This window comes from Erythrolamprus reginae, unplaced genomic scaffold (assembly GCF_031021105.1).
Source record: "Erythrolamprus reginae isolate rEryReg1 unplaced genomic scaffold, rEryReg1.hap1 H_5, whole genome shotgun sequence".
NCBI classification, from domain to species: Eukaryota; Metazoa; Chordata; class Lepidosauria; order Squamata; family Dipsadidae; genus Erythrolamprus; species Erythrolamprus reginae.
In genome coordinates, this window is record NW_027248506.1 from 437,596 (window position 1) to 462,027 (window position 24,432).

At 41.3% G+C, this 24,432-nt stretch overlaps 1 protein-coding gene across 1 annotated transcript; it reads right to left on the reverse strand.

The window, feature by feature from the left end:
• Positions 1-4,455: 4,455 nt before the first annotated feature.
• LOC139155721 (protein phosphatase Mn(2+)-dependent 1K-like) lies at positions 4,456-22,300 on the reverse strand. The gene is made up of 7 exons (XM_070730983.1): positions 21,966-22,300; positions 18,951-19,430; positions 18,301-18,401; positions 9,242-9,407; positions 8,367-8,511; positions 7,288-7,422; positions 4,456-6,873 (listed from the first exon to the last, which is right to left on the reverse strand). The coding sequence occupies exons 2-7, from the start codon at positions 19,373-19,375 to the stop codon at positions 6,742-6,744; spliced, it is 1,104 nt and encodes a 367-aa protein (XP_070587084.1). The 5' UTR covers positions 19,376-19,430; positions 21,966-22,300; the 3' UTR covers positions 4,456-6,741.
• Between the last annotated feature and the right edge of the window lie 2,132 nt (positions 22,301-24,432).

Below are 24,432 nucleotides of genomic sequence, written 5' to 3' on the forward strand. Positions count from 1 at the left end.
AAAACTGGCCCATTTTTGTGTGTATTGCTTAATGCAGTGTTTCCCAACCTTGGCAACTTGAAGATATCTGGACTTCAACTCCCAGAATTCCCCGAGATGAAGTCCAAATATCTTCAAGTTACCAAAGTTGGGAAACACTGGCTTAATGGACTGCTAAACAGGCCACACCCAAGCAGTCACATGACCATCTAGCCACGCCCACGCAGCCAGTCTGCCCCGCAACAGTATGAGGGACCGTGAATTGGTCCCGTTTAAAAAGTTTGAGGACTCTTGCTATATAGTACATTGAAATAACCCTGATATTTCATGATCTGCCTGAAAACATCATACGTTCTATAGATTTCCCAAGCATTCTATAAACTCCCACCCTGAGCCTGAGGAGCAGGACAGCACAGAAGTCTAATTAATTCATAATAATAATAAATTGATAAAATGCCAGCTTTTGACACATTGCCAACAACATATATATTATCTCTGTATTCTGATTCTCTACATCGCTTCCTGCAATCGATGAAAGCCAATTTCTGGTAGAAGATTTAAACCTCATAGAATAACGTTGGGCTAATTTCACCTGAACAGGCCGAATTACGCTGAAACCGATTATATACACCTCAAAAAATAATAATAATAATAAAGGGAACACTCAAATAACACATCCCAGATGTGAATGAAAGAAATATTCTCATTGAATACTTTGTTCTGTACAAAGTTGAATGTGTACAACAGCCTGTGAAATTGATTGTCAATCAGTGTTGCTCCCAAAGTGGACATTTTGATTTCACAGAAGTTTGATTTACTTGGAGTTATATTGTGTCGTTTAAGTGTTCCCTTTATTTATTTATTTTTTTGAGGAATGTGCAATGCCTGCCCCCTGGTGGTCAGCATAAGTCAAAACATCAGGGAAAGGCCTTGAGGCAGCTGCACAAAGTCCTCAAGAGACACTGTGAGCAATGAATTCGAGACAGGAAATTCAGTGATGTTTTTGAAGTGCTCCTCAAAGTAGAAGCACAGTATTATGTAATAATGGGCCAGATTGGTTGTTCAGGCCCAGAGCTTCCTCTAACTACAGTTTATCAGAACAGCATTGGAAAAAAAAACATTTCTGTTTAAGGCAGTAGTTCTCAGCCTTTCCAATTCCTGCCAACGACTACTTCAGCTTCAACCACAACAACACACGAGCACACAACAGATCCAAACTTAAAATAAACCACTCCAAACTCGACTGGGGTGACTTAATATAAGTGGACATAATCATGCATGGGATAGAAAAGGTGGATAGAGAAAAAAATATGTTCTCTATCATACAATACCAGGACGAGGGGCCCCTCCCTAAACCTCATGGGTAAGAAAGTGAGGACAAATAAAGGGAAATATTTCTTCACCCAGAGGGTCCTTGGTTTATGGGATTCACTTCCAGAAGAGGTCGCGACAGCTGTCAGCCTGGATAGCTTCAAGGCAGGATGAGACAGATTCATGGATGCCAAGGGTATCGGTGATTATTGGAATGGATGTCCATGTGCCACCTCTATGTTGGTTGAGGCAGGCAGGGTTCCCTTGGGTCCCATTTGTTGGGGGTCAGGGGAAAGGGAGGGTCTTGCCTTCTCCTTCTGCTCAAGATCCCCATGGACAATTGGTGGGTCACTGTATGACGCAGAACGGTGGACTCAATAGGCTTTGGCCCGATTCAGCAGGGCTCGTCTTAGGTTCTTATATTCTTAACTTTGTGTTATTCTGCTACTTCCACGACCCCCAATATTTATTTATTTATTACTTAGATTTGTATGCCAATATTGGCTGGGAAGATTGCATTGGATTAAGTTATTGGATAGGAAGATGGACAGCGTCTAAATAAATGTTACGAAAATCTAGGCAGGTGAAGAGAAGAAAGAAAAAAGAGACAGGAAGCACTAGGGAGCAAAGCTCTTTATTTCAAATGTTTTCAGTCTTCCATTTGCTCCAGTTGTAAAATAAAACAGTGAATATGAAATAACAAGCAGGTCATTATCTTTACACTTGTTCAAAGTATGTACATATTTTATCACAATACCTGATATTTTGGACAACAGTCTTGGCCTTCAATCCAAACAATAAATGGTGATGAAAAGCAACCAAGAGATATGGTGCCATGCAAGAGGACATAATTATTATTATTTATTATTATTATTATTATTTATTAGATTTGTATGCCGCCCCTCTCCGTAGATTCGGGGCGGCTCACAGCAATAATAAAAACAATGTACAATAACAAATCTAATATTTAAAAATATCTAAAAACCCATTATTTTAAAAAGGCATACATAAACTACGCTTTTTAAAATTATTATTATTATGCATCATTAAAGCAGCTGTATCTTTTGCAAAGCCTGTGCAGCTCCTTTGGAAGTTGCTTGCGGGACTAACGCATACAAGACCATGCACTGCAACTCTGCTTCATTGGAAATAAAACCGAATGGAAACATATCGTAGCAACAGAAGAATAAATAAGCCTAAAAAATAAGCATATTCTGATAAACATTTGTGCGACTTTCACCACAATCATAAATTCCTATCTTACATCCTACAGAAATACAGCAGCTCAGGCCAACACACACATATCTTAGGCCACAAATTTCAACACCTCTCCCAGGGAATCCGGATTGCCACGTGTACATTTTGACATGCTTCCTAAAACACAAATGCACACCGATTTTATAGAAGCGCACATTAGATTATTTTTTTTAAAGTAATTTTTAAAAAAAACTTTATTTAGGTTTTCAAATAGTATAATAAAAAGAGAAAATGTATACACATGCAGACCCTAACCCATTTCTGAATCAGTATGCAACATTTTCATATTGGGTTAGTTACTTTCATCAATGAAAAAATAAAACGAGTTTATGTGATTAAACGTTAGTATTTGTGTACTTCATCTGTTGTCATCTAAGTATGTTTTAGTTTCTCATCATCTCTTCGAATTATTCTATTCTCAACCCAGTTGTACCATTTATCCCAAGGTTTGTTTGTTTCATCTACTTTCGTGCCCTTAATGTCTTGTCGTCTCGTCCATCTCTGCACACCTGTAGATTTTTTTTCTATTATTTGCCTTTCACATGGAGTGTCTGACTTTTCCAGTTTTATGTGTAAGTCATTCTCCTGGTGGTGATTTTGATGTGCCAAGTTGGCAAACCTTTCTAGGTAGTCAGGAACAGTAATCATTTCCTAACCATCATTTATTTCCTTCTGTAAAGGAGGCACTGCAGCTTAATAACCTTGGGAAACTTTCCCTACAGCACAGGTGAAAAAATGATATTGGTTTGGATCAAAAAACATGTTTGTCAAAACACATCTAAACTTCCTTTTCTCAATCCCAGCTGGTTTGTCCATTCCCTTTTCCCAAATGTATACTTATGCAGTTTAAACAAGCTGGAACTGAATAATATAAACATATGTTGACTTTCACTCGGCTGTCAGATACCAATCACATCTTGAATGAACTAGTTATAACACTCTGACAGGTATAAACCAGCCACGTAGGTAAACCATCCGAATAGTTGGTAAGTTTCTATCTATACCAACCTCCAGTTTTTCCTTATTACAAAGGAAATGGTAACTGAGTTCAATTTCATGTCCATTGAACAATCACCAGACCCATAAGGGATGGTTTAGTGCCTTGATGCTTTCAATCATAATCTAAAACAATTTCTTGGAAAGTTTTGCCATTTTCCCCTAATAAATGCCCTCAACCATGTAATATTCTAGGCTGGATGGAGGCAACTATTCCTGAAACTTTGGTAAACCCCTTTTGCAATATACAGCAGGAAGCAAACAATTGTGTCTTCCAAACCTGGATTTCTTGTAGGTAAAAAGGGCTACAATTGATTTAGTGCCTTGATGCTTTCAATCATAATCTAAAACAATTTCTTGGAAAGGTTTGCCATTTTTTTCCTAACCAAACAGATTGACACTATACAATAGAGTGACCGATATACAGCTCCTTTTAATACATTGTGCCTTTAAAAGTTTATATATATATTAAGATTAATGAATTTCTTAATTGAGATTCCCTTTATTTCCAGAGTGCCAAAGGAGATCATCTATATATCCTTGTGTTTATTGCTATAACTTTTAAAAAAATATGCCAGCAATGTCGGCTGAAGGAATGGATATCTACTATAAGATAACTAAGATTAGAACAGGAATGGGGAGAGAATTTAACCTTTTCTTGTGCTCGGGAGGAAAACTCCATTTTTTCTGAAAATGGCATGTACTTTGTGGGAATAAGGCCATAATGAAGGAAAAAAACAGATTTGCTTTTTCAGTCTTTTCTTTTATGAGCTGCTGCTATTGAGTGTTGCTGTTGTTTTCTTAAAAAACCTGAATCATGCCAAAACTGCTCCCTTTAACTGGCTGGAAATCCATTTTAGTTGAGTCTTACATTTATATGATAGAATGGAGATAATTCTGATTGCGTGCCTGTTTTAGTCCACGGAAGAGATGGTGCTTTTTTATTGTAGCAAACGAGAACAAAACAAAAGCCCTTTAAAACAAAAAACCAGGAAGCACAAAAGGTTTTGAACATCAATATAGATGACTTTAGTCTCTTAAGTGAGAGCAACTGATAAAGTAAACGTAACTTGCAAAGTCTATATAATCATATCGTAGAAATTGTGCGTATAGAATACAAATAAAAACTTTAACAGCAGACAAAAACAGAACCACACCGGGGCGCTGTCTGAAAAGTCTTTCACAAGTTCCATGGACCAGTTATGAACTTGCAGAATGTAGAGAGGCAGCGTCGGAATGATTGACACCAAAAGTGGGTTTTGGTGCTACAGGCTTAGATATGCAGTTGTGTGTAAGTCCATCGTTCACATTGTGGCCAGGATTCAAACTAAACGTCTCAACGCTATCATTCCCAGAGGCGAAGAGACTCCATGCGGGGGGAAGGAGAATATTGCATTATTTAATATTGTTTGCCTTTTCGTCCAAGGAAATGCTCCCAATGTTTTGTATTGTAGCCACAGGCATCAGTGGCGGGTTCTAAATTCTGCTGCTAATGGTTCGCTTCTGTGCGTGCATCCTCCAAACCGGGAACAACCCATCCATCAGGAGTCACAACATGATGACACCATCCTACGACGTTATGTAATTTGTGTCTGTCCCAGGATTGATGCCAAACACATTCGTCCAATGAGATCGTGACAAATGTTTCCTCATGTGCTCTCTCAAGGGTATCTATGACTCAAGAGGCCTCCTGCTTTCTCACACCTTGTGCAAACATATTAATAGGGGCTGGAAATTCAGTATCCACCAGTAATGCTACACTCACAACACACGTAGGTGGCACAGGCTTAAATTAGAGGCGTTTTCAAGATTCAATGGGTTTTTCCACCGCAAAGGCTGGAAGCTTCTAAGATCGTCAAATTCCACAAGGTTGCAAGTTCTCTCGTTCGGGAAGAATGCGTGATATTTTGGCACTGTCAGGAGATCTCACCATTGAGACAAACGACATCAGATTCAGAAATAGAGATTTTAACACCAGTACTGCTGCTCTCTTTTCCACCTGATATTCTCACTTTTTGAAAAAAAAAACTCCTGAAATTCCCAATCAGATGGATGTAACCAGCGCCCAGCATCTAATGGGCAGCATCTAATGGGAATTGAAAGACGCCTGTGCCATGAAATTAACCTTGCCTTTCCTTCAATTACTCTAGGTCTTGCTTGTTTGGTCTCTTTCACAGCTGGATTTTAAAATGTGAAAGGACAGAATCTTTTGAAAATATATTAGTAGCCTCTCTGAAACTCTGAAGTGTTTTACTTTCGGATAAAAGTTGGAGATGATTCTAAGCCGTCTTTTCAAATAGCCAGAACCTAGAAAATAATCTCATCCCCAAAATTAATTGCGTTAGAGCCATGCATTAATACTTAGGGGGAAAAAATGTAAGAGTAGTCAATGTGGAATATTTTTTTTAAAAGGAGGGGTTTTAGTAATGGCCCCCCTTAAAGAAAAAAACAAACCGGAATTCATTTGATATTTTTAGAGCGCCTACTAACACAGCATATCCTGGTTAGTACGGTTTCAAGAGCCATAGTACATCTTGAGTCATACATTAGACAAAATGCAGATATTTAACATGTGTAGAACTCTCTCTCTATATATCTATCTATCTATCTCTGTCTCTGCTTTTTTAAAAGAAGATGGCCACCATTACTGGAAGTGCACAGTCGTATCTCTGTCTCTGGACTTCAAAATCATGAGGCTTATCAGTCCTGAGACCAAACTGCTGCTTTTTAGAGTTGAACCATCCCAACGTCGGTCTGACCGTGATGGTAAACTAGCAAGTAAACCCATCTCTCAATTTTCCACCCTCCCAATTCTCCTCTGAACTTCCTTCTTCGCAGAAGGGAATAGCGAAGGAGATAAAAGTTCTTGTCCCTTGGTTCATCAGCTGCCCCCTTCCCTCGTCCTCCAAAACATCTCAAGAACATCATGGGGAAAACAGGTGATACCGCAATGACAGTCAGCCATAAAAATACCAGCATCTTGCCCCTGCGGAAGCCCACGAGGAAGGACCGAAGGTGTGAGAATGCTGGGCTTGAGAGAAGCGAGTAACAAAGACATTTGCTACGAGGTGACATCACGTTAACAGCAGTTTGCTACCCAAGCAGAAGGGGTCTGTTGCTAAAAGAGATGGAGGGTTGGGGGTTTTTTTTAAACTTATACGTCACCCTTTCCGCAATCTACATCTTTAAACGTTCCGCTCACGCCCATCTTCCACTGGAGCCAAAACCCCGGCTGAAGGAAAAATTGACCTCGGAGTTTTTGTATTTGCCCCATGCTCCAAACGGCACGACGATAGCGGTGCCGTTATCCTCGGTCCCGTACTGCATAGCCTGGTGAGAAGAATGGGAAAAGGCAGAAGTTTGAGTTTTCGCTCTCAGTCGCCAATCTTCAAACAATCTTCAGTTGCAATGTGGAGAAATCTGACAACCGTGGGAGTAATAAGTACCAATTCCAGCCCCAAATCAAATGCTTAAAGGATATTTTAAGGAGGGGGGAGACGGGAAGGTGTCATTCTGTAGAACAAACATGAACTTTGGCATCCTTGCTCTCTTCAAGTGGCCAAGCTTGGGAAACACTGGTCTACAAGCAAGCAACCAAACGGAGAGCGCGCCAAGAACCTCACAGTTCACCCTTGAGCTAATGATGTTCTCTTCCACCGGAAACACCCACAGTGCCCCAGAAATACAGGCACCGTTGGATGAAAGTCGGCCAGTCACACCTGTTCCCAAGGCAGAAACACCTACCTGCTCCGTAATGATGTGAGCTGCTTCGGTGGGATCGTGGCACTGGTTCACAAAATCGCAGATCTCTTGGCTGTTTATAATAAAGTTGATGCCGTCTGTGGTCAGGACCAAGAAGCTGTCGCTTGTATGGTGCAACTAAAGCAACACAAAAAAGTATACAAATTATCCTGACTTATTTTTTTATTTTTTCACTCCAATATGCAAATTAACATACCATCTGTTCTGCCGGCGTGTTTCAACCGCCCGTAATTACAGGGTAATTAGTCCAGGAAGACACACACCACACGATAAAAGGAAAACCCAAATGTTTTTATAAACAGAAAAACAGAAACAGCTCCCTTGTTAAATGTCAAAGGGATTTTCTGGTACACACAAGGCACAGGTTAAACGCAACCCAATTTCTCACCCAATAACTGGGAAATTGAGTCCAATTCTAAAGTCCAGAGAGTCCACACACAATCTTGAACAGCACAAAAACCACGATCTTGACGAAACAATGAATCAGATAAACTGCCATGAGGCTAAAACACCAGGCTGCACTTTTATCTGTAGCACTAATTACAGCAGCCCCACCCAACCACAGGTGGCCTCATTTTCTCTTGTAATAATCCTTCAGTTGTTGTCTCCTATGCATCACTCTACGCATGCGTGGATGTGTCATTAATTCTTGTTCAGAATCCAAGGATGATACAGATGATTGATCTCCTCCTGGGCTGTCTGCCAAACTCCCCTCTTATTCAAATTTCTTACATACATTTTAAAAGCTATATATTTTGTGGTGTTCTTTCTTCAATAAATATATGATTTTGTTTTTTTAAAAAAGAATGCAGTACTGTAGGCTACTTCAACTAACTGCTAGCTGTAATTCAGCAGTTCAAATCTCACCACGGGCTCAAGGTTGACTCAGCCTTCTGTCCTTCCAAGGTCGATAAAATGAGGACCCAGATTGTCGGGAGCAATATGCTGACTATGTAAACCGCTTAGACAGGGTTGCAAAGCACTGTGAAGCGCTATATAAGTCTAAGTGCTGTTACTATTGCACCTACAGATGTGCGAGAGAAGGCAACACAACTGCTTACCTTCAGCCGTTTCGTTTCAGGTTCCGCAATCACGCCGTATTTCTTAAGATCCAAATCTCCAATACTACGGGACATTGCAAGTCTGCCATTCACATGGGGCTGCCCCAAACTGTTCCAGGCGACAAAGCCACCACATTTCCTAATTCTTAAAAATAAAATTAAAAATTAAAAAACAGCTAATATCGTGCATGTTACGTTTCTACAAACAATTCACACAATAATTTTACTTGAAGAATTCTGGCAAAACATCCCATTGTCTACCACTTCAAAAGACATCTTTTTATCAATACAGTATCTACAAAAAGAGATTGATAAAATTGAACGTGCCCAAAGACGGGCTACAAGAATGGTGGAAGGTCTTAAGCATAAAACGTATCAGGAAAGACTTAATGAACTCCATCTGTATAGTCTGGAGGACAGAAGGGAAAGGGGGGACATGATCGAAACATTTAAATATGTTAAAGGGTTAAATAAGGTCCAGGAGGGAAGTGTTTTTAATAGGAAAGTGAACACAAGAACAAGGGGGAACAATCTGAAGTTAGTTGGGGGAAAGATCAGAAGCAACATGAGAAAATATTATTTTACTGAAAGAGTAGTAGATGCTTGGAACAAACTTCCAGCAGGCGTGGTTGGTAAATCTACAGTGACTGAATGTAAACATGCCTGGGATAAATATATATCGAGGATATAGAATACAGGAAAGAGTATAAGGGCAGACTAGATGGACCATGAGGTCTTTTTCTGCCATCAATCTTCTATGTTTAAAACAATAATTTTACTTGAAGAATTGTGGCAAATCGTCCCATCCCTACAACTTCAGAAGACATCTCTTTAAAATTGGGGGAAGACAAACTAAGCCCATTTTGCAGAGGTACCTTTCCTTCTCATCCTTCCGTTCTGGAGTATGGTCGATGGTGAGTTTCTCGGCTTTTCCCTTGCGGCATAAGAGCGCACGGCTATCGCCCACACTGGCTACCACCAGCTCAATGCCGTCCCGCAGCAGAGCCACCGTTGCTGTGCTCCCGGTATTCAGCAACGTAGCTATAAATGTCACAGAAAGAGAGGTAATTAGCACCTGAGCCCCAAACTCGCCTACAGCAGAACCTCTTCAGATTTAAACTGCCTGAATTGTGCTAACTCCACTAAAAAGCCCCTGCTGCTTGAAAATACTTAAAGCTCTGAAGACAGGAAAGGCCAGAAGGAGCTAAGAGAAACACAACACAGCTTCATGCAAGGGGGAAGGGGGTTTATTACCTAACAGGGCCACAAGATACTAAAATGTACCAATAGCAAAAACACTCAGACTTACTCACAGTGCTTTACAACACTGAGTGGTTTACAAGTGTCGGCATATCTAAGTTCTCCTTTTACCGACCTCAGAAAGATGGAAGGCTGAATCCACCTCGATCCGGTAAGGATCGAACTCCTGGCGTGCGGGCAGAGTTTGCCTGCAGTACTGCATTCTAACCACTGCACCGCTATAGCGCTTCAATGTTGAATGTTAAATTATAGGGCACAATTGTACCCCCTTCCCAAGGTCATACATCCTATAACAATGATAGCGAATCTTTTTTGGCTCACATGCCAAAAAATGTGTGTGCGCCCACAAGGCAGCAGTGGGTGACTAGCCGGAACGCTAAATTGCGCTCGCCACCGCGGCTCGGAAAACTTGGGAAACTAGTCTAGAAGGCCGCTGGATAAAAACCACTCAGGTACTGTTGTGGTTAGCTCTGGCCCAGCTCCTGCCCCAAGGACTGTGGATGTGGGGGAGACATCCACATGCTACAGGCCTGTTTTGCCCCCGGTGGAATCTGCTGATGAAGGCTCCTCTGACCATGAAGACATGAGTGACAGGGAGGAGGAGAGTGGGGCAGACAGCTCAGAAGGAGATCAATTCTCTAGCTCCTCCTTGGATTCAGAACAAGAGTTAATGATACAGCCACGCATGCGGAGAGCGATGCATAGGCAGCAACAACTGAGAGATTATTATCAAAGAAAATGAGGCCACCTGTGGTTGGGTGGGGCTGCGGTCATTAGTGAGGCTGCTATAAATAGCAGCTTGTGAGTTTGGCCATTGTGGAGGATTATCTGATCGTTGTGTTTCGTGGCTGCTTTACTGACTTTGACTTTTTGTGTGCTGATTTTTCCCCGCTTTGAAACTAAACCAGGGCAAAGTGTGTTTCACTTTGTGAAAGAAGAAGGACTGTGAATTGCCTCACAGCTGCAAGCTAAGTATCACAGAACTGATAAAGGACTTGTACCAATTACCAGTTTGGTTGGAGACAAGTGCTCTTGGCTATACCAAAAGAGGGCTTAGTTTATTTGCATTTTCGGTATAAAGAACACTGTTTTGAATTTTCAAACTTGTGTGTGTCTGAAATTGTATCTGTGCATTTTGGGGAGGATTCTTCTAGAGAGCTCGACAGAACAGGTACCAAGTAATATTCAAATTACAAAAGTGATATGGAATTTAAATGGGGTGGGGAGAAATAACAAGACAATGGGTCCCTGGTTATTGGAAAGGGGCTGCATTTTCCCAACAGATTCAATAGATCGTGGAGAGACTTAAAAAAATATGCATGAAGCTTTGTTGTGCTATGCAAACTCCATAGATTCAAGAAACAAAAAGGAAAGAATACATTCCTAGAACACTACTACCAACACTACGTATTTAAAACAGGTATTTCAAATAGTTCTTGGACACTGTCCTTGAGTTTCATGTAAGACTGTCAATTTCTAGGGAGGTTTAAGTTTCCTTCCTCCACTCCTTTGGTGCAGGCCATTTATTAACCGAAGTCAAATGTCCTGATTATTTTTACACCACGTGAGGGAGGCTAACTCAAAGGACGCATCTTTAACAATGCAACAAGCAAGTGTTCCTAGCAAAAAAGTAAGCTGATGATTTCAATGTTCCGTTGTTGTGACCTGCAGAGAATTAATGTGCTTTTATCGGCAATCTACTTGGCGTGGTTAAAATAAAGAGTTGAGAAAAAGGCAAACAGAACTTTGAAAAAGGCAATTTGAACCTTTTTTTTTTTTTTTTTGCTTTCTCTAAAACAGTGTTTCCCAACCTTGGCAACTTCAAGATAACTGGACTTCAACTCCCAGAATTCCCCAGCCAGCATTTGCTGGCTGGGGAATTCTGGGAGTTGATGTCCAGATATCTTGAATTTGCCAAGGTTGGGAAACACTGCTCTAAAATACCTGTTTTAATCAGCGAGTAAAAAACTGTGAGGAGGCAGCTGCTTTCTTCCTTTCAATCCCCTTCAATGCTTAAAGGCTAAGCCTCAAGACCACCAAAAATCTCCCCAGTTGATTCCTTGCTTTTGGAAATGCTGCTTCCAACAATAGAAGCCTTTCATTCCAAGTTTTAAATCAACAAACACCCATATATGTGTTGAATTACCAATTCCTGCAAGCGGAGCCTAGCTAGGAATGATCAGAATAGCAATAGCACTTCGACTTATATACCACTTTACAGTGTTTTACAGTACTCTCTCTAAGCCAGCGGTTCTCAACCTGGGGGTCGGGACCCCTTTGGGGGTCGAATGACCATTTCCCGGGGGTCGCCTGAGACTTTGGAAAAAGACAAATTTCCCATGTTGTTAGGAACTAAAGCTTTTACTTTAGGGCCTTGGAACATATTTTTACAATCTGACCAATCAGACATTTACAGTGGAGGTGACCCTCTGACCTTCCTGCCAATCAGCTTAATGCTCTGTTGGGAGAATTGGTGCTCGGCTTATGGTTGGGGGTCACCACAACAGGAGGAACTGTATTAAGGGGCCGCGGCATTAGAAAGGTTGAGAACCACTGCTCTAAGCAATGTCGGCATATTGCCCCCAACTATCTGGGTCCTCATATTACCCACCTCAGAAAAGTTCAAGGCTTAATCAACTTTGAGCTGGTCAGGATCGAACTCCTGGCTGTGGGCAGAGTCAGCCTGCAATTCTGCATTCTAATCACTGCACCTCCAGGTTTCCAGAAAGGTAAGTCCAAAAGGTAGAGGGAGCCTCGGTGGTGCAGTGGTTAGGGAGCAGTACTACAAACCAGTTCTGCTGGTCACTGGCTGCCAGCAGTTTGACAGATCGAATCTCAGTAGCTCAAGGTTGACTCAGCCTTCCGTCCTTCCAAGGTGGGTAAAATGAGGACCCAGATTGTTGGGGGCAATAGGCTGACTCTCTGTAAACCGCTTAGAGAGGGCTGTGAAGCACTGTGAAGCGGTATATAACTCTAAATGCTATTGTTAAAATCTCTGAAGGGCATTAGAGGAAGGTCAGTCTAACTGCTGGACATATCAAACTAATAGAACATAGAAACATAGAAGTCTGACGGCAGAAAAAGACCTCATGGTCCATCTAGTCTGCCCTTATACTATTTCCTGTATTTTATCTTACAATGGATATACGTTTATCCCAGGCATGTTTTAAATTCAGTTCTGTGGATTTACCAACCATGTCTGCTGGAGGTTTGTTCCAAGCATCTACTACTCTTTCATTAAAATAATATTTTCTCATGTTGCTTTTGATCTTTCCCCCAACTAACTTCAGATTGTGTCCCCTTGTTCTTGTGTTCACTTTCCTGTTAAAAACACTTCCCTCCTGGACTTTATTTAACCCTTTAATATATTTAATAATGGACTTATTTTTTCATACCATATATTTCAGACTGTATGGGAGATCTGAAGGTTCTCCATTTAAAGCAGTGCAGAAGAAAATGGCAGATATAATGATTTTGCCATGAAAAACACGCTCATTTTTTCAGGATAACGCTTCATACTGACTCTATCAATGGCAATTTAAAAGTAATAATTCTGGGCCAGTTCTCTGCATTCATACATGACACTAAACCACGATGCTCCAATTTCTCTTCAGATTCATAACTATGAATTCAACATTTCCTTCTCTTTGAGGTTGCCACTGCAACAACACTAGGAAATTGCACAACTGTCAATAGGTTTACACAGGATGCAAAACTGTTAGATTACCCATTGATTTTCTGTGTTCACAGAACAGTTTAACAGCCTTAAGCCATAGTTTACAAAACAGTTAAAGTTGTACGTGTATACCAAACACACTAAGCAAATATAAACTCCGGGCGTAATGTTATGAGAATCCAACCAATATGTGAAAGCTTCAGAAAATAAACCATGGATTAGTACAAAATGTGTTGGCTCTAAGTATACTATTTTTAGAGAGCTGTAGAAGCTACTCATGGAGCTAACACATCCACAGAACTTTTTTCAAACTGTTTATTTATAATGCCCTTTTAACAAAGGGCGTAACAGCATGTTATCAGGGTTAGATAAGATAGCAATGAAATATTGGGACCAGTATTATCATCATGGCTTTTTCCAGTGAAACTAGCTCTGCCCTTTTTATCAGATTTGGGTGGGTTGGCAATCAATTTCACATGTTGTCAGCACATTCAACTTCGTACAGAACAAAGTATTCAAGGAGAATATTTCATTCATTCAGATCTAGGATGGGTTCTTTGAGTGCTCCCTTTATTTCTTTGAGCAGTGTATATCTTTTCTTTTATGTACACTGAGAGCATCTGCACCTAAGACAAATGCCTTGTGTGTCCAATCACATTTGGCCAATAAAGAATTCTATTCTACATATTAAAGAATATTAATAATACCCACGGAAAACATCAAGTTAAAGATGGTGATTATAACAAGGACATTTAGGTCCTGTTCAGGTGATGCTTAAAATAGTCTTCACAGGCTACAAGTTCTACCATTGGCTGCCGATCAGTTTCCGGTCACAATTCAAAGTGTTGGTTATGACCTATAAAGCCCTACATGGCATCAGACCAGAATACCTTTGCCACATGAATCCCAGCGACCGGTTAGGTCCCACAGAGTTGGCCTTCTCCGGGTCCCGCTGACTAAGCAGGGACCAAGGGGAAGAGCCTTCTCTGTGGCAGCCCCGCTCCTGAAATCAACTCCCCCCGGAGATTAGAACTGCCCCCACCCTCCTTGCCTTTTGCAAGCTCCTAAAAACCCACCTTTGTCGCCAGGCTTGGGGAAGTTGATATTCTCCTTAGCTACTATGATTTATGTATGGTTTCCTTGGGTTGTGTGATTAATTTTTATGATAAGGGATTTAATTCTGTTTTTTAATTTTGGATTTATACATTGTGTATTGTGTCGTGAGCTGCCCCGAGTCTTTGGAGAGGGACGGCATAGAAATCTAATAAATTATTATTATTATTATTATTATTATTATTATTATTATTATTATTATTAATTATTACCAGTAGGAAAAGAAACTTAGCAACAAGATCTAACCAGCAGCAGAATTCCAAAATCAAGGAATCATATCACGGATCAAAATAACTTCTGCTTATCTCCACGTGCAATTTTAAAACGCTCCCTGCTCAGTTTAATTTAACGTGAAAAGCATCAGTACGGCATTGGTGCCTTCCCAAACAGAATCCATATATTATCATCTTAAATATATATATATATATATCTTTCAATAGGTATCTTTGCACTCACTGGGCATTTTTTAGAGCATGTCATCTCAACTAATGGGACCAAGTGGATGTGGGAACCTTCCAGCAGTCCAGGCTCCTTTACCTGGGACCACCGTAAGCAGATCTCTCTTTCCACTGGAGCCCAGCATATAGAGTCCCGGGTCTCCAATTCTAGAGCTGTTGGTCGGATACCGTGTCTGCCATAAATCACACGTACACATAGAGGCAAGTAGGAAAAATTCACCCAAATAAATTCAGAAAACCTGCAACAGCTGGACAGGAGAGAGCTGCAAAAGGGGCACTGAATTTCAAACCCTCTTCAAAGCAGTTATGGACACAAAGAGTTTTTTCCTACGTATTAATTTCTAAGCAACTTCAGCTACCGTGTTTCCCCGAAAATAAGACACTGTCTTATATTAATTTTTGCTCCAAACGTTGTGCTACGTCTTATTTTCGGGGGGTGCCTTACATTTCTCAAATAAGACAAATTCACAGGCAGAAAAGCTGACACCCCCAAAGAAAGTGTAGCGTACGGTACACTGATTATGGTACGGTACCTGTCAGTATGGCACCCACACACACAAACGACGGTACTTATATGGCACAACAGTATACTGCTGCTATTGCAGCTTCCGGCCACCAGAGGAGCTATAGCCTACGCACTGTAGCGGAGACTGTAATGGCGGTGAGACAGCAGCAGACTGTGTCTGCTGTACTGGACGGTACAAAGCGATGGAAGGGGCCAGCAGGGGACACCACATTATTACGGTTCCGCTATGAACAGCTTTGAATGGTACCGTATGTTTTTCCACCGTACCGTATGTAAACTTGGCTGTGCCTTATTTTCGGGGGGTGCCTTATATTAGCAAATTCTGCAAAACCTCTGACATGCCTTACTTTCAGGGTAGGTCTTATTTTAGGGGAAACAGGGTATCAAGCTGACGGCTCACTGCTCCTAAATAGTGATTGTCTGAAATGTTAAGTCACTCAAAGTCTTTAAAAAAACCCAAACATTTTACTTTGAATACGTGGGCACTTTTACGTACCTTAAGAGGTTTTGCTTTGAGGAGATTTCAAAACACTAGGATAAGGAATCACCAAATGAGATATAAACGCGTAACTGAACATGCATTAAAAATTACAACTTTGTTCAGAACACAAATTTCTGTGTATCTTGTAAATTTCAGCTGGGCAAATTCCATCAGGCATGTGCTTAACTTTACTATAAAAAGATCCTGCCGTTTATACAATAATATCTTTTTAAAGGGCAAAACAATTACTGTAGTCCGAGTTAATGGACAATCTGATATTCCTGCAAATGCAATTCACTTCCAATTTAATTGAAACCTCACTAAAAAGAATTAGAAAGTTTGGTTTTAATAAAATATACCAAATGATCATTCAAAGGGAGTTTTTTTCTGCACCTCTCTCCATTCTTCAGTGTTGCAGGTTAACATTTTAAAACTTAAAAACCATGGCTTTGACTGACATCTTCTTTAACTAAACCTCCCCCCCCCCCAACATTTTCATCTATTATACTATCGCCATTTAAGATTAATGTAATTATCATCATAAACATCATTCTTGGAAACAGCACATTTAATTACCCACAATAAAGCAGGAAAAACTAAACATGGCTGGAGTTATAAAATGTCTGTTAAAAACTTGCTTCTTGCAATAATGTAATTCATCCTCCCCAAAACTGGTGGATATCCACTGCCATAATTCACAAATGTGAAAGTCTACAAGAGTGTGTTTATTTAGAAACAGAAACATAGAAGGCTGACGGCAGAAAAAGACCTCCTGGTCCATCCAGTCTGCCCTTATACTATTTCCTGTATTTTATCTTACAATGGATCTATGTTTATCCCAGGCATGTTTAAATTCGGTTACTGTGGATTTACCAACCACGTCTGCTGGAAGTTTGTTCCAAGCATCTACTACTCTTTCAGTCAAATAATATTTTCTCATGTTGTTTTTGATCTTTCCCCCAACTAACCTCAGATTGTGTCCCCTTGTTCTTGTGTTCACTTTCCTATTCAAAACACTTCCCTCCTGAACCTTATTTAAACCTTTGACATATTTAAATGTTTCGATCATGTCCCCCTCTTTCCCTTCTGAGATGCATGGATGCACGAGATTTTGGCAGTTTTTTCTGCTTCAGCGCATGCATGGAGCCAAAAAGATCGCCCAAAATTGCCAAAATCTCGCATGCCCGCGCATCCTCTCAAGAAATTTTGCTTCCACGCATGCGCAGAAGAGAAATCTTGCGCCCGACCACTAGTCACCTGGAGCTGTCCGCGCAGCTCCATTTTTGCTACCGGAACGCTGCCCCCCGTCCAGGTACGAACTAATACTGGACTGTATGTGAAACAAAAACTGTTCCTCCACTCACAGTATATACCAGTGATGGCAAACCGCTTTTTCCTCAGGTGCCGAAAGAGATATCATGCATGTGTGAGTGCCCACACATAAAATTCAATGCCTGGGGAGGGCAAAAACAGCTTCTTCCGTCCCCCGGAGGCCAGAAATGGTCTGTTTCTCAACTTCTGGTGGGCCCAGTAGGCTTGTGTCTCGCCTTTCCCAGTCTCCAAATGCTTCCCTGGAGCAGGGGAGGGTAAAAACGTCCTCCCCCAACCCCCCGGAGGCTCTCTGGAAGCCAAAAATCCCTTCCCAGAGCCTCTGTGTGAACCAAAAATCAGCTGTCCGGCACACCCATGCACGTTGGAGCTGAGCTAGGGCAACAGCTCGCGTGCCAGCAGATATGGCTCCTGAGTCCCACCCCAAGTCTACAGAGAGGGGAGGCATATAAATCTAATTAATAATAATAATAATAATAATAATAATAATAATAATAATGGCTCCACCTGCCATCTGTGGTACCCGTGCCATAGGTTCGCCATCACTGGTATATACTGTACAGGTTGTCCTTGATTTACATCAATTCACTTAGTGACGGTTCAAAGTTATGATGGCACTGAAAAACGTGACTTATATGACTGCTCCTCACACTTGCGACCATCTCAGCATCCACATGGTCACGTGGTCAAAATTTGGGTGCTGGGCAACGGGTGTGTATTTACAATAGTTGCAGCACCTGAGGTCATGGGAACACTCTCTGCAGCTTCTCAAAGTCAAGGGGGAAAAGCCAGAGTTGTTTAACAAAACTTAAAACTTAATGAAAGTGAACACCGAAAACTTCTCAATGGTGATTTCCAGGTAAATATTTGGAATCAACTTTGAGAAAACGTGGTCTTAAAACATGTACTGACTTGATTTTGGAAATCTTATTCTTCTCTCTCAAAATCTTTTGTTGTCTGCAGGCTGCTGTAGATTTTGTGATTTACTGTGGATTTCAATATAGCAAATCCTTGATATTCAATTTTTCCCCCCCTGGGGAGTAAATTTAGCTTTTGTGTGACCAACGAACATAAAAACATTTCGTACTTACCGTCTCCAGATAAGTGGGCGTGTCTCATGTAAGCTTTGTCTATTTCTAGAAAGGACTTAATCAACACCAGTTCCATGTTGTGCTCCTCAGAGAGAAATTCTCTAAAAAATAAAAAGTAATCATGTTAAAAGTTTTGTCTGAAGGAATTAACTATTTGCTGTCATCCATAAACTATTGCATATGAATTATTCAACCGGTGTGGCTTAAATCTCGCAATACTCACAAAGGGCCTCATGGATTGCAAACAGACATTCTAAGAGAAGCTTTCATTAATCATTCAACTATAGCTGTTCACTGCCCACTGTCAGTAGTTTTGTTAAGATTGTTAATACAGTGGTACCTCTGCCTAAGAGCACCTCAACTTACGAACTTTTCTAGATAAGAACCGGGTGTTCAAGACTTTTTTTGCCTCTTCTCAAGAACCATTTTCCACTTACAAACCCTAGCCTCCGAAACTGTAATCGGAAAAGGCAGGGAGAAGCCTCCGTGGGGCCTCTCTAGGAATCTCCTGGGAGGAAACAGGACCGGAAAAGGTGGGGAGAAGCCTCTGTGTGGCTTCTCTAGGAATCTCCTGGGAGGAAACAGGGCCGGAAAAGGTGGGGAGAAGCCTCTAAGTGGTTTACAGAGTCAGCATATTACCCCGGACTCACTGGATATATTCCCGCATGTACTTGTTGCAGAAATCCGCTGCGGCCACCCCGCCATGCCCATCGAAAATGGCAAAGTACAGGACCTCCTCCGTCAGCTGGCCGTAATCGAAACGATCCTCGTTCTCCTTCCGCTTCCCAATGTGGGTGGCACAGCCCACGTTGGACAGGCTGACCTTGGGGATCAGCTTCCCGTACTTGATGCTGGGCGGGAGCAAGATGGGCTCGTCCAGCCGGTTGTCCCAAATCCCAAAGGAATCCCAGGTGGCGGGGCAGCCGCTGCCATCCAGATCGAAACGCGCGGCCTTGCCGTCGCCGGTGGAAATGTGGCGCTTGGGGCTGAGAATCGCGCAGCAAGAGTTCAGCAGGGCTCTCTGCAGCTGGTGGCCTCCATTCCGAACCAGACTGATTAAGGCAGCCGTGGACATCACTCCAGGCCCGAAGACAGTGGGAAGCCGGCTTTGAAAACGTCGAAAGAGGAGCCTGAAGAAAGAAGGAGGGTACGTTAAACATACACAGAACAGATATAGGAACTGTGTATGTATGATTCACGTGACCTTGATTCTATCTCTCTGCTTATGCAGCCTAGAAATGTGTTGTCTTTTTTGGCAGCTGCTAAACACTGCCGGCTCATATTTTAATAATAATAATAACAATAACAACAATAATAATAATAATAATAATAATAATAATAATAATAATAATAATTTATTAGATTTGTATGCCGCCCCTCTCCGAAGACTCGGGGCGGCTCACAACCAAATAAACAGTGTACAAATCCAATTTTAAAAACGATTTTAAAACCCTCATAGTAAAATAATCACACAATCCAATCAAACCATTGGGAGATATGTCAATTATCGATTATCCCCTAGGACTCCAAGATCCCTCTCGCAGTTGCTACTATTAAGCAAGGTACCACATAGAACTGTACTTGTGCATTTTGTTTTTCTTGCCTACATTTAAAACCTTACTTTTCTCACCACTGAATTTCATTTTCTTAGATAGCGCCCAATGTTTAAGTCTTTCAAGATGCTTCTCTATCTTCAGCCTATCTTCTGGGCTGTTGGCTATTCCTGCTAGTTTGGTGTCATCTGCAAATTTTATGAGTTCCCCATCCATCCCCTCGTCTGTCATTGATGAAGATGTTGAAGGGTAATGGGTCTAAAACAGAGCCTTGGGGTACCCCGCATTGTATACTTACCTCCCTAGAGATGTAGTTCCATTAACACTGTATCCTCACCCACCCCAGGTTGAGAATCACTGCTCACACAATGAAAAAAAGAGTAAGGGGTTTATTTATATAATCTGAAAATAATTGTACTTGTAATAATTACTTTTGTTTCTACCTTCTGTTCTTTATATACCTTGAATTTAAGTATATATGTCTATTTTTAAGAGACATAGGGCTAAATTAGTAGAGCATGACAAATACCAATATGGGAAATCACAAACTGTACATTGTGTAGAATTATATATTAATAATAATAATAATAATAATAATTTATTAGATTTGTATGCCGCCCCTCTCCGAAGACTCGGGACGGCTCACAACAATAATAAAAACAATGTTACAGTGGAACAAATCTAATATTAAAAGAGAAAAAGACATATAAAACCCTATCATTTAAAACCAAACAACAAATAAAACGCAATAAGGAAAAAAGAGAGAGAGCAAGATATCGCTCTAATTTTAAATTTCGTATGTATTTTTGCTTGTTTTTGTATTGTGTACTTGAATTTACATTTCATAATAAAATTTAATAAAATTAAAAAGGAAAAAAGAAAAAAAGGTTATCTCAGCATCAGAAACATTTCAGTCTTGGCAAAAGGTGGGTGAGAGAAAGGGGAATAGTCCCTATGTTAAAAAGAAAATCTACGCTACTCACTAAGTTTTTAAAAATGGCATAAAGTTGCTTCTTTGCTTCACTTTCCATTCAAATCTGATTGCTTTGAAAATTTCCAAAGGCATAGCTGTTGGAGAAATACAGCTTTCTGTATTATATTTCATATAATCTATTTGCAAAATCATGCAATTCAGAACTTTCTGCCTATTTCAAAGGCTGGAATGCAAATAAGCTGGTTGTAGTGTGTGACTCAGTTCTTTGAGAATGTATTTGCAACGATTGCTGAGGATTTCACATGCCTAGAGCCTGGGATCTGCACAGCGGCTTTGACAATATCTAATCTTGAATCAAAATAACAACCCTAGCCAAATAATAGTGTAGGCCAGGTGAGACCCCATTTGGAATAATACTGTGTCCAGTTCTGGAGACCTCACCTACAAAAAGATATTGACAAAATTGAACGGGTCCAAAGACGGGCTACAAGAATGGTGGAAGGTCTTAAGCATAAAACGTATCAGGAAAGACTTCATGAACTCAATCTGTAGAGTCTGGAGGACAGAAGGAAAAGGGGGGACATGATCGAAACATTTAAATATGTCAAAGGGTTAAATAAGGTCCAGGAGGGAAGTGCTTTTAATAGGAAAGTGAACACAGGAACAAGGGGACACAATCTGAGGTTAGTTGGGGGAAAGATCAGAAGCAACATGAGGAAATATTATTTGACTGAAAGGGTAGTAGATGCTTGGAACAAACTTCCAGCAGAAGTGGTTGGTAAATCCACAGTCACTGAATGTAAACATGCCTGGGATAAACATATATCCATCTTAAGATAAAATACAGGAAGTAGTATAAGGGCAGACTAGATGGACCAGGAGGTCTTTTTCTGCCGTCAGTCTTCTATGTTTCTATGTATCCGCGTAGTAATAACCACGAGGCGAGGAGACCGCCATGGGGGGGGGGGGGGAAGCTACTTTTGATTTGCACGCATAGAAAGGTCGGGACGGGGGCGGCAACGAGAGACGGATCTCCCCAAAGCATCCCTTACCCCTGGGGTCGATTGGCTTCGGAACCCACAACTGCCCTTACTCCGAACCCCGCCACCACAGCGAGCAAGACTGAGCGGCCTCGCCTCAGGGTGAATAGAAAGGAAAGCGCGCGGTTTCTACGGTACCTGGCACCAAGCGCCGCTCTTGGAGACGGTGCGTAATTACGCAGCGGGCGCGGCCTCTCCGTTCGGGACCCCTTTCGGCTGTGGTAATTTTTATTTTTTTCCCCCCTTTCCTGGCGGAGCGACGGTTAGACGGAAGTCCCCGGCAGCTCTTTCCCTCGGCCGGCGAAAGGCGCAGCCCTTCCCCCGCGGCTCTCTTTGCCCTTCGAGGAGAGCTCGGCGGCCCGCCTCCTCCGCGCGCCCGGGCCCAATGGCGTTGGCCGCTCCGAACGAGCCTCTTCCCTTCCCTTTCCCTCCTGACAGCTGCCGCTGCGCGAGCGAGTGATGCAACCGCCGGCGGTTCGGCCTCCGGGAGTTAGGCGCCTCCCGGCCCCACCCTCGGCCGGGCCCAATGGCAGCCGCGCGGGGACTCGTGCGGCTGGGGTGTTTCCCGCCCCCCCCGCCCCCTTTAAGCGTTTTACCTCATGATTCTTGACAAATGTAGCTTCTCTTTTATGTACACCGAGAGCATGTGCACCAAAGACAAATTCCTTGTGTGTCCAGTCACACTCTGTCAATAAAGAATTCTATTCTATTCTATTCCTATTCTATTAATATTATTTCCTGATTGCTTATTTGTACCCATTGACAATCATTAAGAGTTTTTTACCTCATGAGTCTTGACAAATGTAGCTTCTCTTTTATGTTCACTGAGAGCCTGTACACCAAAGACAAATTCCTTGTGTTCAATCACACTTGGCCAATAAAGAATTCTATTCTATTCTATTAATATTATTTCCTGAATGCTTATTTGGACCCATTGACAATCATTAAGAGTTTTTTACCTCATGATTCTTGACAAATGTAGCTTCTCTTTTATGTTCACTGAGAGCCTGTACACCAAAGACAAATTCCTTGTGTGTTCAATCACACTTGGCCAATAAAGAATTCTATTCTATTCTATTAATATTATTTCATGATTGCTTATTTGGACCCATTGACAATCATTAAGAGTTTTTTACATCATGATTCTTGACAAATGTAGCTTCTCTTTTATGTTCACTGAGAGCCTGTACACCAAAGACAAATTCCTTGTGTGTTCAATCACACTTGGCCAATAAAGAATTCTATTCTATTCTATTAATATTATTTCCTGATTGCTTATTTGGACCCATTGACAATCATTAAGAGTTTTTTACCTCATGATTCTTGACAAATGTAGCTTCTCTTTTATGTTCACTGAGAGCATCTGCACCAAAGACAAATTCCTTGTGTGTCCAATCACACTCGGCTAATAAAGAATTCTATTCTATTCTATTCTATTCTACTCTACTCTATTAATATTGTTTCCTGATTGCTTATTTGTACCCATTGAGATTATTAAGTGTTTTACCTCATGATTCTTGACAAATGTATCTTTTCTTTTATGTACGCTGAGAGCATATGCACTAAAGACAAATTCTTTGTGTGTCCAATCACACTTGGCTAATAAACAATTCTATTCAAATTCTATTCTGTTCTATTCTATTAATATTGTTTCCTGATTGCTTATTTGTAGTTATCAGTTAGGAGAAAGGCACGGGATCCTGTGAAGATATTTCCGTTCCTCTATCTTTCACTATTTGTCCTGAGGGTCAAAAGACTCTTGAAATGGATGAGGTCACATCCAACAACTCCCACTGGCACAAGTCCTTTGCGTGGCAGCTGCCAACTATTCATTTGGAGAAGGGCCCGAAAAGTATAATTGGCTTCCAGCTTCAAAACAGACGCAGTCAACCTCAGAAAATCAGTTTGTGTTCTGAAAGCCAAAAGTTTAAAGGTTGAGGACTCCACGTGCTGATGAAAACAAATCCAAACTTTAAACTGTCTCTATTGTGCCTCCAGGAAAGATACCTTCTTAAGTTTGGACAGAGGGCCTTACTCGGTGCTTTGAACTGAGACCGAATTGCAGAGGACATAAGTAAGTCAACCTTACTCAGTAGAATTTACACTCAGGTAAAGGTGTAATAATAATAACAAGAATAAGAATAAGAAGAATAAGATTAAGAATTTATTAGATTTGTATGCCGCCCCTCTCCGCAGACTCGGGGCAGCTCACAACAATAATAAACAGTGTACAATAAACAAATCTAATATTTAAAAGAAAAAATATCTAAAAACCCATTATATAAAAACATACAACACAAGCATACCATACATAAAACTATATAAGCCTGGGAGAAATGTCTCAATTCCTCCATGCCTGGCGGTATAGGTGGGTCAAGCAATTTACGAAAGATGGGTGAGGGCAGTTCTGATCTCTGGGGGGAGTTGATTCCAGAGGGTCGGGGCCGCCACAGAGAAGGCTCTTCCCCCGGGGCCCACCAGACGACATTGTTTAGTCGATGGGACCCGGAGAAGGTCGGTGGGACCTTATCGGCCTCTGGGATTTATGCGGCAGAAGGCGGTCCCGGAGGTATTCTGGTCCGATGCCATGTAGGGCTTTATAGGT